This window comes from Echeneis naucrates, chromosome 13 (genome assembly GCF_900963305.1).
Source record: "Echeneis naucrates chromosome 13, fEcheNa1.1, whole genome shotgun sequence".
In the NCBI taxonomy this organism is placed as follows: domain Eukaryota; kingdom Metazoa; phylum Chordata; class Actinopteri; order Carangiformes; family Echeneidae; genus Echeneis; species Echeneis naucrates.
This window is the reverse complement of record NC_042523.1, coordinates 787,940-801,834: the sequence shown is the minus strand read 5'-3', so window position 1 is coordinate 801,834 and position 13,895 is coordinate 787,940. Positions and strand designations below refer to the sequence as shown.

At 41.1% G+C, this 13,895-nt stretch overlaps 1 protein-coding gene across 2 annotated transcripts in view; it reads left to right on the top strand.

The window, feature by feature from the left end:
* Positions 1 to 13,182, top strand: part of LOC115052602 (arf-GAP with coiled-coil, ANK repeat and PH domain-containing protein 3) — a 29,806-nt gene extending 16,624 nt beyond the window's left edge. For both annotated transcript variants that reach the window (XM_029516809.1, XM_029516808.1), the window contains 10 exons: positions 96 to 207; positions 1,048 to 1,241; positions 1,628 to 1,697; positions 2,416 to 2,510; positions 2,628 to 2,704; positions 5,203 to 5,357; positions 5,836 to 5,945; positions 6,019 to 6,129; positions 6,237 to 6,298; positions 11,468 to 13,182. In XM_029516809.1, coding sequence (XP_029372669.1) covers positions 96 to 207; positions 1,048 to 1,241; positions 1,628 to 1,697; positions 2,416 to 2,510; positions 2,628 to 2,704; positions 5,203 to 5,357; positions 5,836 to 5,945; positions 6,019 to 6,129; positions 6,237 to 6,298; positions 11,468 to 11,643 — 1,162 coding nt within the window. In that variant the 3' untranslated portion in view covers positions 11,644 to 13,182. The remainder of the gene's footprint in view (positions 1 to 95; positions 208 to 1,047; positions 1,242 to 1,627; positions 1,698 to 2,415; positions 2,511 to 2,627; positions 2,705 to 5,202; positions 5,358 to 5,835; positions 5,946 to 6,018; positions 6,130 to 6,236; positions 6,299 to 11,467) is intronic.
* Positions 13,183 to 13,895: the final 713 nt, after the last annotated feature.

Sequence of the window (13,895 nt, the reverse complement as noted above, 5' to 3'; positions counted from 1 at the left end):
ACAGGGAAGAGTGAGAGTGACTCTGACCCCCCCCCCCCTCCCTTGAGTGCCCCTCCAGCTAACATTACCCAACTACAGTATGATTTTCGTGTCAGGTGCTGTTCTTTGCAGGCCGACTCAGAGAAGCTGAGGCAGGCCTGGCTCAGTGCCCTTCAGGGCAGCATCGACCTTGCCTACAGAGAGAGAGCCAGCATGCTGCTCACCCAGGCAGGTTAACATTCCATCAGTTACAGTAACATTATTTTCATCATGCTTGCATCTAAATCAAATCAAATCAAATCAGATTTATTTGTATAGCGCCAAATCATAACACAAGTTACATCAAGGCACTACATATAGAGCAGGTCTAGAACAAACTCTTGACCCGATGAGCAAGCACTTGGCGACAGTGGCAAGGAAAAACGTCCTTCAAGTTTCAACACGTATCCATCTGAGATACGTGTTGAAACTTAATAACTCATATCAAAAGAAAACATTATATGTTATAGTACAAAACATTATAAATGCATTATAAATAAAAAAAAAAAGATATGATATACACACACACACAGTGGGTAAGGAAAGTATTCAGACCCCCTTACATTTTTCAGTCTTAGTGTTATATTGCAACCTTTTGCTAAAACCATTTCAGTTGATTTTTTTCCTCATTAATATACACACAGAACCCCATTTTGACAGAAATGTAGACAATTTTCAAAATTTATTGAAGAAAAAAAACTGAAATATCACATGTGAAAGTAAAGGTCGGGTTATTCGGTTTCCTCCCACCATCCAAAGACCTGCATGTTAAGTTTAATTGGTGACTTTAAAGTGTGAGTGCGAGTGTCATCTGTCTGCCTCTGGGTGTTGGTCCTGTAATGGACTGGCGACCTGTTCAGTGTGTACCCCGCCCTCGCCCAGGCGATGTACATATATATATATATATATAAACTAACTCTCCAAACCCAATGTGCAAAGAAAGTGAAATAAGATGACTTTCCTGTAATTTATGGTTGTCATAATTCACTGTCTTCAGTACAAGGTGTAGTGATCCTTACCTGTTTATAGCCTGAAGAGCCACCATCTCTCCTGAGTGTTGGGGAAAACCCATTGGGTCTCCCCTCTCAGAGGCCAGCTGCTCTTAGTGTAGCCCTGACAGGCCCTGGGAACCAGTACTGCTGTGACTGTGGAAAGGAGCAACCTCGCTGGGCCTCCATCAACCTTGGAGTTGTGATGTGCATTGAGTGTTCTGGCATTCACAGGTAACCAAAGCATGATTGTAAGAAGACGTCAGATTGTACAATGGTCCCATTAAGTGGAAAAGAGACCATAAAGCAAGATATACATTACGGTGTGGTTCCTATGATGGACAAATGCTAATAGTGATAAAGTACACAATAGTAGTACTTCTCCAAATATGGTTCTTCTAGTTTGAGAAAACCAAGTTTATAAGAAGTTCTCCAACCACACTAACGTCTTTGCTCAGCAACACCATCAGGTGATCTTCTGGAGCTACAAATGTATTTTCACCAAGACATATAACAGGACCACAACATTATCTCATAGTTTATGTTCTGTATGTGTGTATGTGCTGTATTTGTATATCTATATGCAGTATTTGGGTGATATGTTGTCATTATATTTGTAGGAGCCTTGGTGTCCACCTATCAAAGGTGAGATCTCTCACTCTGGACTCATGGGAGGCTGAACAGCTGAAGGTAATGCACATATACAAACATCCCATGTGTCTCCTTACCAAAAGTTGTCCTCTGGACAACTATTACTGTTGGCCCCACGTGCCAACTTTGTGCCCTGTGGTGACCAGGCCTTTCACGCTTTTGCTCCCAAACTGTGGATCTGTATCTGCAATGCGCTCTGTTTGGTTGTTTTAATTATGGTGGAAAGCCCCTTTGTAATGTTTTAATGGTGTTTTCCAAATCACTTATTTACATACATACATACTGTAAATACAAGGAAATTTAATTATTTTCAGACAAAATGAAGAAAAAAAAGTAAAAATGGCCATGAACATACAATCAAGTACATAAATATTTTAACGTTTGCATAATTTTTAGCATTTCCACCACAATGGATTTGAAATGAAACAATCAAGATGTGCTTTAAGTGAAGATTTTCAGTTTTAACTTGAGTCTATTTATTACACCCACTCCCACAAGTAGTCCTCAATAAATGTACCTGTTATGTGCTTGACATTTAAGACATGAAACCTCATTCAAGCTTCTCAATAACCCACATGAAATTACTGACACTTGGAAAAATCTAATATCTATCTAATTTTTTTGAGATTTATTTCTGTTGAAGGAACCAGAGGGTTCAAAGCTGAGTGTCAGACAGAGAAGGGAGGTCAGAGAGAGTCAAAATGATAGACTCAAACCATCGTATTGGCGCTAAACTCTTTTCCTTTATCTTCTTCAGCTTCTTTGTGTTTTGGGAAACCATGTTATGAACCGCATTTACGAGTCCCGGTGTTCAGAGGAAGGTCGAGTCAAACCCACAGCCAACAGCCCACGGTGATACCACTCATCTCAATCTCTTCACCACTTGTGTCTGTGTCTTGTTACTTAAACGTGCTAATTGATCAATGTTTGATTAAGATTTATTGATGTGTCTGTTTTTGTCCCCACCAGAGCAGAGAAAGAGATGTGGATCAAAGAGAAATACGTGGAGAAGAGATTTGTGCAGAGCAGCAGCTCAGATGGAACTCGTAAGTTAGACACGTGTATAGCAACAAGGGAAATGTGGCATTAGCACTAGACTCATGTAAAACATTCATGATTGTTTTACCTGTAATTTTCAATCATCCTTACAGTGCATACCCCTGAGCTCCTCAAGGATCTGGTCCATCTTGGCCTGGAATAGGTCTTGAGAGACACTTAGTCCAAATGGCAAGCATTTCCAGCAGTATCTGCCGAATGGAGTTTGAAATGTTGTTTGCAGTTGAGAGTCTTTGTCAAGGTGTATTGACCAATAGCCTGCTTTTGCGTCGTTTAGTCTTTTTACAGCACCTCGCCCAGTGCCCTCTAATACCACAAGCAGAGCATTCATCATTATATGCAGGATATTGACGTGGTTTGTGACTGGTACCACAACTCTTTCATGTGCGTCCTCTGTCCACAGCATGGATCTTCTCACTAATCTCACTAAAGTTATGCGATATACCAAGTTTGTGTAGTTGTTCATTGCCTGCTGACAGGGCTTCATATTTGTGTCCTTCTGCAAGTATTTCAGCTAGGGAATAACCTTTGGGTTTTTCTGTACAGATAATTTCTCAGAGCACCATGGGGTGTGTGGACAATAATAACATCAATTAGATGTTCATTAAGCTCTTCATCAGAAAAAAAAAAAAAAATTACTAATGTTCTGGCTCTGGTCATAAAATCATCAATGCTCTCATCTGGTCTAATTTAAGCTGACCTTCAAAGTACTCCCATAGTTTGGCGGGCACTTTCTTCTTATCATCACTGAGACCACTCGCATTTAGTCTTTTCAGTCCCTCGTCGGCAATGCCCCGAAATATGCCCCTGCTTTTTTGGTTGCATCCTCTATTTCCTCATCTTCCAGGGAAAGAGACATTTTTTGTTTGTGAAATAGCCTCACTTGGGTCCAGGTCGGGCCAGTTCATTGTTGGTAGATGTGATGCCATGATGTCCCCGGCTCCACTTTGCACGGTGCCGGTAGTTAGCCTAATGGCTGTTAGCCCTGCTCCGGTTTGGGCTCGCTTGAGTAGTGACAGTAATTATCCTCAGACAGTCTCTAATCTCTATCGTCACTCTTCATGGCTTTCCATTTCCGCTGCCACCATGAAGTATTATTGGTAATGCGGAAGGGGCAATGAAGACACTTTCAATAAGAATTAAAGCAATGTTTTACTGACTCTTTAGTGGGACACATGCAGCAAACGACCCTGTTGTGTATTACATTGATATAGGTCCGGGTTGCATGCTGCGCTTACATACATTAGTTCCTACACATATACACATATCACTACAATCACCAGCCACGATGAGAGCAGAGTTCTTATTGCTGGCTTTGTAGTTGAAGACGGCTTCATGGAGTTCAGATGGGGCAGTCTCTGCTTTTGGTGGAATATAAACGGCACTGAAGATAACTGATGAGAACTCCCGGGGGACGTAGAAGGGCCGACATTTGAGATTCAGAAGCTCCAGGTTGGGTGAGCAGGGGGGGATGACAGGTGTAAAGTTCCTGGGATCACGCCATCTGCTGTTGACCATTAAGCACGCTCCCTCCTCTCAGTTTCCCGACTCCTCGGTGCGGTCCATGCGGTAAACTGAGAAAAACTCACTCGGTTGAATGGCATGATCTGGGACCGAAGGAGACAGCCACGATTCTGTGAGATAGAGGATGTTGCAGTCTCGTATATCCTGCTGATATTTCCGTCTGGTAAACAGAATGCTGGGAAGTGGTGGATGGTGGCACTGCTCCTCAGCCGGTTCCTGATCCCTGCTCGTTTACCCCTCGGTCTTTTCTCTTGCCTGGGCTCCTGATCCTCACCAATCGTTGCCATAGTGAAGACGCCAACTGAAGCTGTAACATATGCTATGCGATCGGCATTATCGTTATCATGTCTGTCCCAAATATGTAGGGTAGTAGGGTTGTACTAAACATACTAGTTATTCAGAGAAGTGATGGCCTGTTTTAATGGCAAAGAAGAAAGAATCAACAGAAAAAAATCTTTTATAGCTCTAAACACATTTAAGGTGTTTTTTTACTTACTTTGTCTCTCCCACAACGTTAGACTCTCCTTCAGTGTATATTACAATTACACGCCTATGGTCAATAAATGATGCTAATTAAGTAATAATGTCATTTAGCACTTTTTAGGACATCCAGTAGCTACCATTTTCACTGAGGAGTTGGCAACACTGTACAGTAAGAATATTACAAGAAATTTGTCCAAACCAAAATATGATCAGGGTGACTTTTGAACACTGGAAATAAATCATGTTCACTTGGCAGCAGTCCCCATAGGCACTCTCAAAATTTTTGCCAAGGAATTTTCTAGTTTTGTATTTGCTCTTTTGAGTGATTAACAGTTTGATAAACATTTGTAAATGAATATAACTGGCAGAGGAATCAGAATTGAAAGGTGTCTATCAGTTGAAGTCGGAAGGTTTTAGATTTTATGCTGACATGTTGCAGACATAATATTGAGATATGTGAAGTTTTTCTTTATGTTTTCAGAGATTAATAAGGAAAAAGTGGGGGAGCATCTGTACCGGGCAGCAATAGCAGGAGATCTGGTTGCCATGGCAGTGGCATTGGCAGAGGGGGCAGAAGTCAACAGCAGTGTTGCTGAGGAGGAGGGACGCACACCACTGATTGGAGCTGCTATTGGGGTAAGGAGACATCAAATATCAATGATCAAAACTGGTTCTGCGGGATCCTTTAAAAATCAAGCATCTACAGGTGTTTCTGAGTTGAACAGGAAGTTTCACTTCTGCCACTGTGGTTGGTTCCTCCTCACTTCACACTTCACAATTAAGTTTCTGAGACAAAATTTTTATTTTGCTCAAATGGTGACATCGAATACACATTTCTGTTTGTACAGTAATCCAGCAATGCTGTAGATGGTGGTTAGTTTATAAAAGAGATGCAGTAGAAAGCAGCATCTGGGATGAAGACAAATTTACATACTGCTAGCTGTAGTTGTTAATAATTAATGTGGCCCGATATGTTGGTGGATGGTGGGAATGATGGAGCTATCAAACACGTTTCCCCTCTTTACCTGTACCTGTTAGAGTTCTTAGGGTGTGTGTGTGTGTGTGTGTGTGTGTGTGCGCGCGCGCATGCATGCATGCATTGTGCTGCCTGCAGGGGTCACTGCTGGCCTGTGAGTTCCTTCTGCAGAATGGCGCTAACATCAACTACCGAGATCTGAGAGGACAAGGGGCGCTGCATGCTGCTGCCACCGCTGGACACACAGGGTAATTGCATGCATAGACAGATAGGCACACACCTTTTTAAACTATAAGAACTGATTTCCTCTGGCTGCTGTAGACAGGTGTGCCTGTTGCTGAAGAGAGGAGGCAATCAGTATGCTGCAGATGAGAGAGGGCAGGACCCATTAGCCATTGCCATGGAAACAGCCCATGCTGACATTGTTACTCTGTGAGTGAGGGGTGGAGCCAACCTCAGGAAAAACTTTCAGTTTCTGATTTACATTTAGCTGTTTTATCTTGTGTCACATCAACAGTGACTGTTGGTTTTCGTTTCAGACTGCGAATGGCCAGGATGAATGAAGAGATGAGAGATTCAGATGGCATCTTTGGAGCTGCGGGTTAGTGGACTCACATGCTGACACACATACACGCAGACACACTAACACACCGACTCACGCACACACCTAAACATACATGTGGACATTCACACAAACTCACACCCAAAACTACACACATCAGCACACTAACTCGCACAGCGATTAGGAAGTATGTGGCAACACATTGCCGGTGTACAGCAGCCAGCCAAAAGACAAAATGAGGAAAACAGGCCAACAGCTGCTACTATGCCAATGAAAATTGGCAGTTCACAGAAATGGGGGTGAGGAAAGAGTGGCTCGAGTGGCTCATATACAGCAGCGGTGCAAACACGATGACCTGCAGTAGAGCTGTAATCGGGCCCTACAAGGCCCAAGCCCGACAAGTGCAATTTGATTGACAGATTTTCAAACCCGTTTACAGCCCGACATTATTCAAATGTGCGCACGCCTTAGCATCCATTTTCCCATCTTTCTCATGCTAACTGAAACCCATCACGGACCACTCATTTACTGTGCAAGTCTGAGCCAGTGTAAAATAATAGAAATTAAGCCCAAACCCAATGGGCAAAGATCTTCAGCTCTAATCTGCAGCATCTGTCGCAAGCACTCCACACATTGTACGTATTCATTTTTTGATGGCACCACTACCATGAAAGTACAGTACAAAAAAACCAACACCCTCACAAGACAGGTGAGACGATAGCTGATGGTAATGACATTTAAGCCATCAGACAATGTATATGAATGCACTTAAGTGCGCATGTGTGCACAATGTGGTTTACACATACTGGTGTACTGTAGATTTAAAATAATTACATTTCTGCTAACAGCTTCAGAAAACAGTCATTAATATTTAAGATTTTCATACTAATTTACTAACCTTATGTTGTGAAACATTTAGTGGCCGCTAAGTATGCATCTGCAGTAATTTTTTTACCCTGTCTACACATAATTCAAAATTCTTCTCATTATAAGTACACAACAAAGGTTTGGTAGCTCTCAGCATACAAGGCACAGTACTTAATGTAAAACTAAGGTATTCCCAAACAAAAATAAAAGCTCTACAAAACAGAAACAGGAAATAATACACATGGATGTAATAAATACACTTGCAAATGAATTTACCTGAGAGAGATTTGGACACAATGTCAAGACGGGCAGCGGCTGTGGGAAGATAAGATGTGTAAATGTATAAAGTCCAGCCATTGCATGTCCCAGACTGAAGGCATGCTGAGTGAGTGTGTGCCTTCTTAGCATCTACGCTCCCAATCAGACCTGAGACAGGCCTGACATCTTCCAGAGAAAAAGAAACTTTTTAAAGCAGTGTGACTAACTGAATAGGTAGTGATGGGGACGAGTGGAATGGCACTACAGATTTTACTTTGGACCAAGCAGGAGAGGAACCTCACATGCAGTCATCTGCTACTCTGTCCCAGGTGACCTCAGAGGCAGGGTTAATCGATGTATGGAGAGTCAAACACCTCCAGGCTAGACAGCACACATGGGGATAGCAGTGGAAGGAAACGTGAGTGCAGCCAGGTTAGATGTGAATTTAATTGTCACATAGTTTCTGGAACAAGTCTTTGAACAGTTTAATTTACCCAGTAGCTTTTACTGATCATCACTTGGTCATTTAAAATTGTCATATCTCACCAACCACTAAACTTCTTAATTCTTAATATCAACAGCAATATGAAGAGGAAAGAAATGGGAAATTTAAAGTCTCTAATCCAGTGGTGGAAAGTAGGAAAGACGCATATAAAAATGTTCTTTCAGCATTACACAAGTCATTCCACATTGATAGACAAAAGAATCATTCAGGATTTAGAAAAATAACTTATGGATTTATAAAAATGGTTAATCACTCAACAGCGCAGATAGGCATAGACTTCAATACAAAAAACATGAATTGTATGCATTTTTAAGGGGAGCAGTTAAAGGGGCTTTGGTTTGGTCATGCTTTACCAGCGTTAGAGAGATAGAAGCCCACACCTCCTTTTTCTTTAACCTGTTGGTTCTCACCTAATTTTGTGTTGATTCTCAGCCATTTACCATACCATCTGGCTAAAAGCCAATCTTAACTACATCAGGATAAATGTAGCTGAAACTTTAGTTTTTTATTAATCTATTTTTGAAAAACAGTAACTTCAAGATGATTTATGCCAGACACAAAATTCACGACACCACTTCTATATCTTGTGACCTATACCTGAGTGACATTTTTGATTTCTAAGTAAGCATTTTTTGGAGTTATGGAGTTTTTAGTCTCAGGTGACCAAATCTATCTGACTTGTGCTAAGTTGTGCCAAATTCTTTTACTCATTTCTGTGATAATGGAAACACTTCTGAGGCATTATGTTGGCTTCAAAACCTTATTTTATTAAACTGCTATATATACAACAAATATTCAAATTTATAACTATTTACATGCACTATTTATATGCAAACTATGTACCAAATTTTCCATGTCTTGTCTTTACGGGCCATGCTTTGAAACAGTTCCTATTTGGCACCAAGCTCATGGGCACATCACAGGTGCTGCGGCCAAGTAGAGTCTTTCTTTGGCGTAGTCTGCAGTTTTGCTTCACAGCTGTAGCTGCACTGCTCTTCTCCACCTCCTGTCCTTCAATAAATTAAGCAAATGGGATTGGTCTGGTAGTGGGGTGCAAACAGAGGAGGATGGCTGTGATGCTGACACAGATCCCTGCTGTGCAACTTCATCAATGAGGGGCCAGACGGAATTCCATCTGCGTCATCCTTGTGGAGGTCTGCTTCTGCTGGTGCAGGATGTGTGCATTCACTATTGCAGTGTCCACAAAGTGGAAAAAGAAAGTCTTGTACCATTTTTTGTCTTGTGAAGGACACTTTAATAACCGATGAGGGCATCAGACAGGTCAGCATTATCCATGTGCTGGTTGCATGTCTTCACTGCAGCAGGAACAGGCACTTCCTTCTGCACCCGCCGTCTAGCTTGTTTCGCCCTCCCTTTGTGAATGGTGGAGCACATGACTACTTCCCGCGTGTCAATTCACTTCACAAACAGCATTCTGACATCTTGGATCCATTGTCTGAATGCCGAGGACAGCCCCTGGTGACATCATTCATTGTTGTCCTGGGAAAACCAACTTGCTTAGGGCAAATGGTACCAAAGGCTATAGTCTGTTTTTCCAGAAGGTCCTGGAAAAGTTGAGCACTTGACTAAAAGTTGTCAACATACAGTTGATAACCTGTTCCCAGAGACTTGTCCATGAGAGTACATGAGAGCCAATACTGACTCATCACTCAGTCCCTTTCCAAGGCCTGATGATTTTAAACGGCCACCCGATGGGACTGGTAAAGTCCATCTCTCAAGCCAAGCAGATGGTTTGTCTTTGTCTTCATGATGTCACTGTTACAATTAACCTGGTTGAGATGAAACAGCATACTATGGAGTTCTACAATGACCTCTTCAGAAAGGAGGACTGTAACCAAGAGTGTTTCATCATCTTGCTGCCTCATCTCTCTGGGAGCCGGGCCTGATAGACATCACAGCCAGGACTGTAGCTTTAAGGCTGTAGGCAGCTCTGGCTGCTGCTTCATAGGGTAAGTTGTCTTCAGCTGGACTAACAGCTGTTCCTGGTGAAGCTGGCTGAGTGTAACCTTGCTTGACTGACGGTGTTCTACAGCTCAGTGCTGGATGCCTGGAAGTTGATGAGCTGCAACCGACCCCCTCTCTCCCAACCCAGGATGCTGCTGTTTGGGGAGGCCCTTTTCCACAATGCCTTTTTGCCCATTCCTGCTTTCTTGTCTGCCACACTGAGAGTAAGATTAATTGAGGCAGGAATACTAACGCACGTTGGGTATTTTGCTCAGAATCGGACTCTGGCCACTTGCTGGAAGGACTGAAGGACAATCTACATCTTCCCCTCAGTGAGTTTGAATTCTGTTATGGGGGAGTGGTGGGAGGAAATCAACCTGCCCCTTTCCCTGAAGATGTCAGTGTTTAGTATATTTAGACCCTGTGTGCTGAAGCTGCTGTACTCCAGCTGTATTAAAGTAGTGAACCTCTCTTACAGGAGTCAGAATAAATGTGGACAAAGGTTTTTGGTCCAGATTGTTCTCCTGAAGGCATCTGATAACACAACCTCTTGTTGAAAAACGGGCAGAAGACCTTGAGTGGATGATCATACATGGAGCAGTAACTACAAATAGCTCACATGGACCCAAGCACTGGAGAGGGCCGTCCCTTTTGTTCAGAGACACAGACCTTCAACACCTAGTATTTTGTCCCTGTCTGGTCTTTTCTAAGTGTTGAGGGAGTGTGTGGGGGGTTTGGGGGAGGCATTCTCTTTTGCCTCTTAATCTTTTTCCAAAATACAAACTCTGCTTTTAATAAACTTTAATTTTACAAATCATTGTGCTGGGAGTGTCTGTCTGAGGTGTTTGGTGGCATACCTTGAAGTGCACACTTTTTATAAACTGACTTACAACCTTTTGGATGTTTGGGGTGTTTGACGGGTTCTCTACTCTCTTATTCTTGGGGAGAACAGCTATTTGGTGCTAAATGTTTGGAATAAAACGTCCGGTAATGATTCATGCATTCATTCATCTTCTACTGCTTATCTGTTTCTGGGTTGATGGAGATAGTCCAAGCTCACATTGGGCAGGGTGCAGCCTGGACAGGTCACGAGTCTTTCGCCGGGCCAACATACAGAGACCAATTGGCTTAACAACATGCATGTCTTTGGACAGTGGGAGAAAATCTGAGTACCCAGAGGAAACCCACGGCTTGGGAATCGAACCTGCAATCTTCTTGTCACAATGTCGCCATGCGGCCCCTCATTCATTAGTAATTAGTCATCCATTTTTTGTTGTTTTAACTTAAGTTTTGTCAGAATGTCTTTTTAATTAAAGTTGTTCTAAAAGCCGAGGTCTCGTCTCTTCTCTCCCTCTTTCTCCTGTCTCTTCTCTCTCTCTCGACCAATCCCATTGGTGGAAGCAGATGTCTGTCCATTCTGACTGGTTCTGCTCAATGTTTTTGCCTCTGAAGTTTTTTCTTGCCTTTGTTGCTGCTGTTGTGTGACTTGTCTCTGTGTCTCGGAGGTTTTGATCTCATCTATTAAAAAAGTGCCTTTACTTAACTTATGCTCTTCTGAACTGGTTTTTTGCACGTAAAACTTGGTTTTTACTAACTGTAGTGTACTTCCTTAGGAGATGATGAAACGTTTCAAGACATCTTCCATGACTTCAGTGACATGGCCTCACATGATCCAGAGAAACTCACAAGGCGGCCGTTCCGGTGGGGTGAGGAGGCCAAAGGGGACGAGGAGAAGAGAGAGAGAAGAGAAGGTGCAGGAGAAATGAAGAACAGTCAAAGCAGTGTTTAAAAGATGTCAGGATGACAAGAAGCTAGTGCCCAAAGCCTGTCTGACCAGGTTTTATTTGACATTTGATGTGGAAGAGCTCTCTGACAGTTTCTTCTTTATAGCGAGGATGTAAGATCACATAGTTTACTTTATGTATGGCTGGAGGTTTTTGGGCTATGTGGCTGTGAGCAATTCCCTGTGGAAGGAGACATTTAATTTTATCTCTATTTAAATAGAACCTGGACCTGAACAAAATCATAGAAAAACTATCAAGAATGTTGACAGTAATTAAACAAAAACCTTGATTGTGTCAGTAATAACATCTTTGAACCAACTTTAAAATACAAAATAGGCTTATTATCTAAGTCCTGTATAAATAGATTGTAGTAAAGGCGATTTGGCTCTGAGGTGCTTCAGAAAAAAGAAAGAGTAACAATAAAAACAAAAGGGGTGGTGATGTTGTTAGGGACAGGCTGGGTGTCTTATTTTCAGACTTATTGACAGATGTGATGTGTTCCCACTGTTAGTCGGCTTCTCTCAGGCACATTTATCAGCACACTGACACCTGAAGTTTATCTGATCTTCGATAGTTGAACCTCTCCAACACCACAGAATTCATTTCTTCTCTCTTGTCAACTACATCTTGTGCTTCATTATGACTGAGGGAAGCTTGTTCAGTCACATTTGTATTATGGTCAGAGGTCTCCTTTAGCAGCTAAAACTTGCCATGTCTGAGTCTAGGATGCTATAGCTGACTGATGGCTGTCTGTTCTGTTCTGCTTTATATGCTCAGCTTGGATGCAATGAAGTGAAGGCAGCACCCTTTTAATGAACCTCAGTCAATGATAGATATAGATGATGTATATCCAAATCCTGGTAATTCGTTTAAAAACCATGTTACAGTTATTGAAACATTTTGTATCATGATATATATTGATATTGAATTATTGTCAAGCCCTAGAGTAAATGCAATGAATTATCCAAATAGATGAATCTTGTTAAAAAAATATGTTGAGGTTTTACTGACAGGAGCAGGGTTTGATTTCAGGATTATAACTAATGAGGCAAGTGCCTTCCGGCAGCATCAAGACTTCATTCAAGATCCACACTTGCAGCTCTTTCTTCATCCTGTGGGGCTGAAGGTCCAACTCTGTATTTTCACATGTATTTGATGTGTGTTCTGTAACCTGTGTTAAGAAAGGGATTTTAAATGTAGCTGCTGTTACATGTCAGACTGAATTATTGTTGGGTTGTAGCCACTTTTAGCTACACAGAGTTCTTAGACTGAATCTAAATGTTCTGATTAAATGTAATTATTAATATAAATTTTACATTTGGATCTATGATTATTAATTAACAGTTTGAAGTGGGCTAATGACCATCCTTACACTGGAGTGGGAGTAGGGGGGAGCAAGGAGGGGCAAGGAAGAGGAAGTATGAAATCTGCCAGAGGGCTGAAGTTACTTACTGTTTCTTTAGTTATGCTGCTATAGGCCTAGACTTCAGGGGGATGCACTGGACACCGCTCTCTCTCGTGCTGTCCCCCATGTGTGTATAACACAACATTAAATATCACTAACTTCAACACTGCTAATTGGTTCCCATAGACCCTTTTTCTGCTAAAAATCTTATTTTTACTTACTGATAATATTTATTAGACCCAGTACTTACCAGCCTCTTTAAAGAGATTTTCTACTTAATTGAGCCCTTCATTCTAGATTTGATTAATTTGACCTTAGCTTCACAAAAATTTACTGTTCTATATGACAGTTTATATACTTTTTTCTACATGTAAAAATGCTATAAAATATTGGGTTGTAATATGTGTATTAATATAATGTAATATTATTTTAACATAATTCTAAAAATTTTTAATGGTCTCATGTTAAATTACATTGAATTCAATGTAAATATACAAAAACTACTATCCTATTGCTGAATGTAAAATGAAGGCATGTTTCAGTCATTTTATAGCAAAACATTACATTTAATGTAAAAAAAAAAAAATTTAAAAACTCGCAGCAAACGTTTCCCAACAGTTATTGTTAAATGAGGATAAAAACCTTTTAGTTATTCTTCCAAGGATAGATTATAGATTATAAATACAGATACAGATATTTACTGTAGTTTTACAGTTAAAATGTTGTAGAATAAAAAAAAACCTGTCATTATAAATCACCTCTAGAATGTTAAAAAATTTATGAACTTGCACAAAAAAATGAAAAATATAGCAAAAATACATTAAAATTACCTAATTTAAATAAAGACTTGTT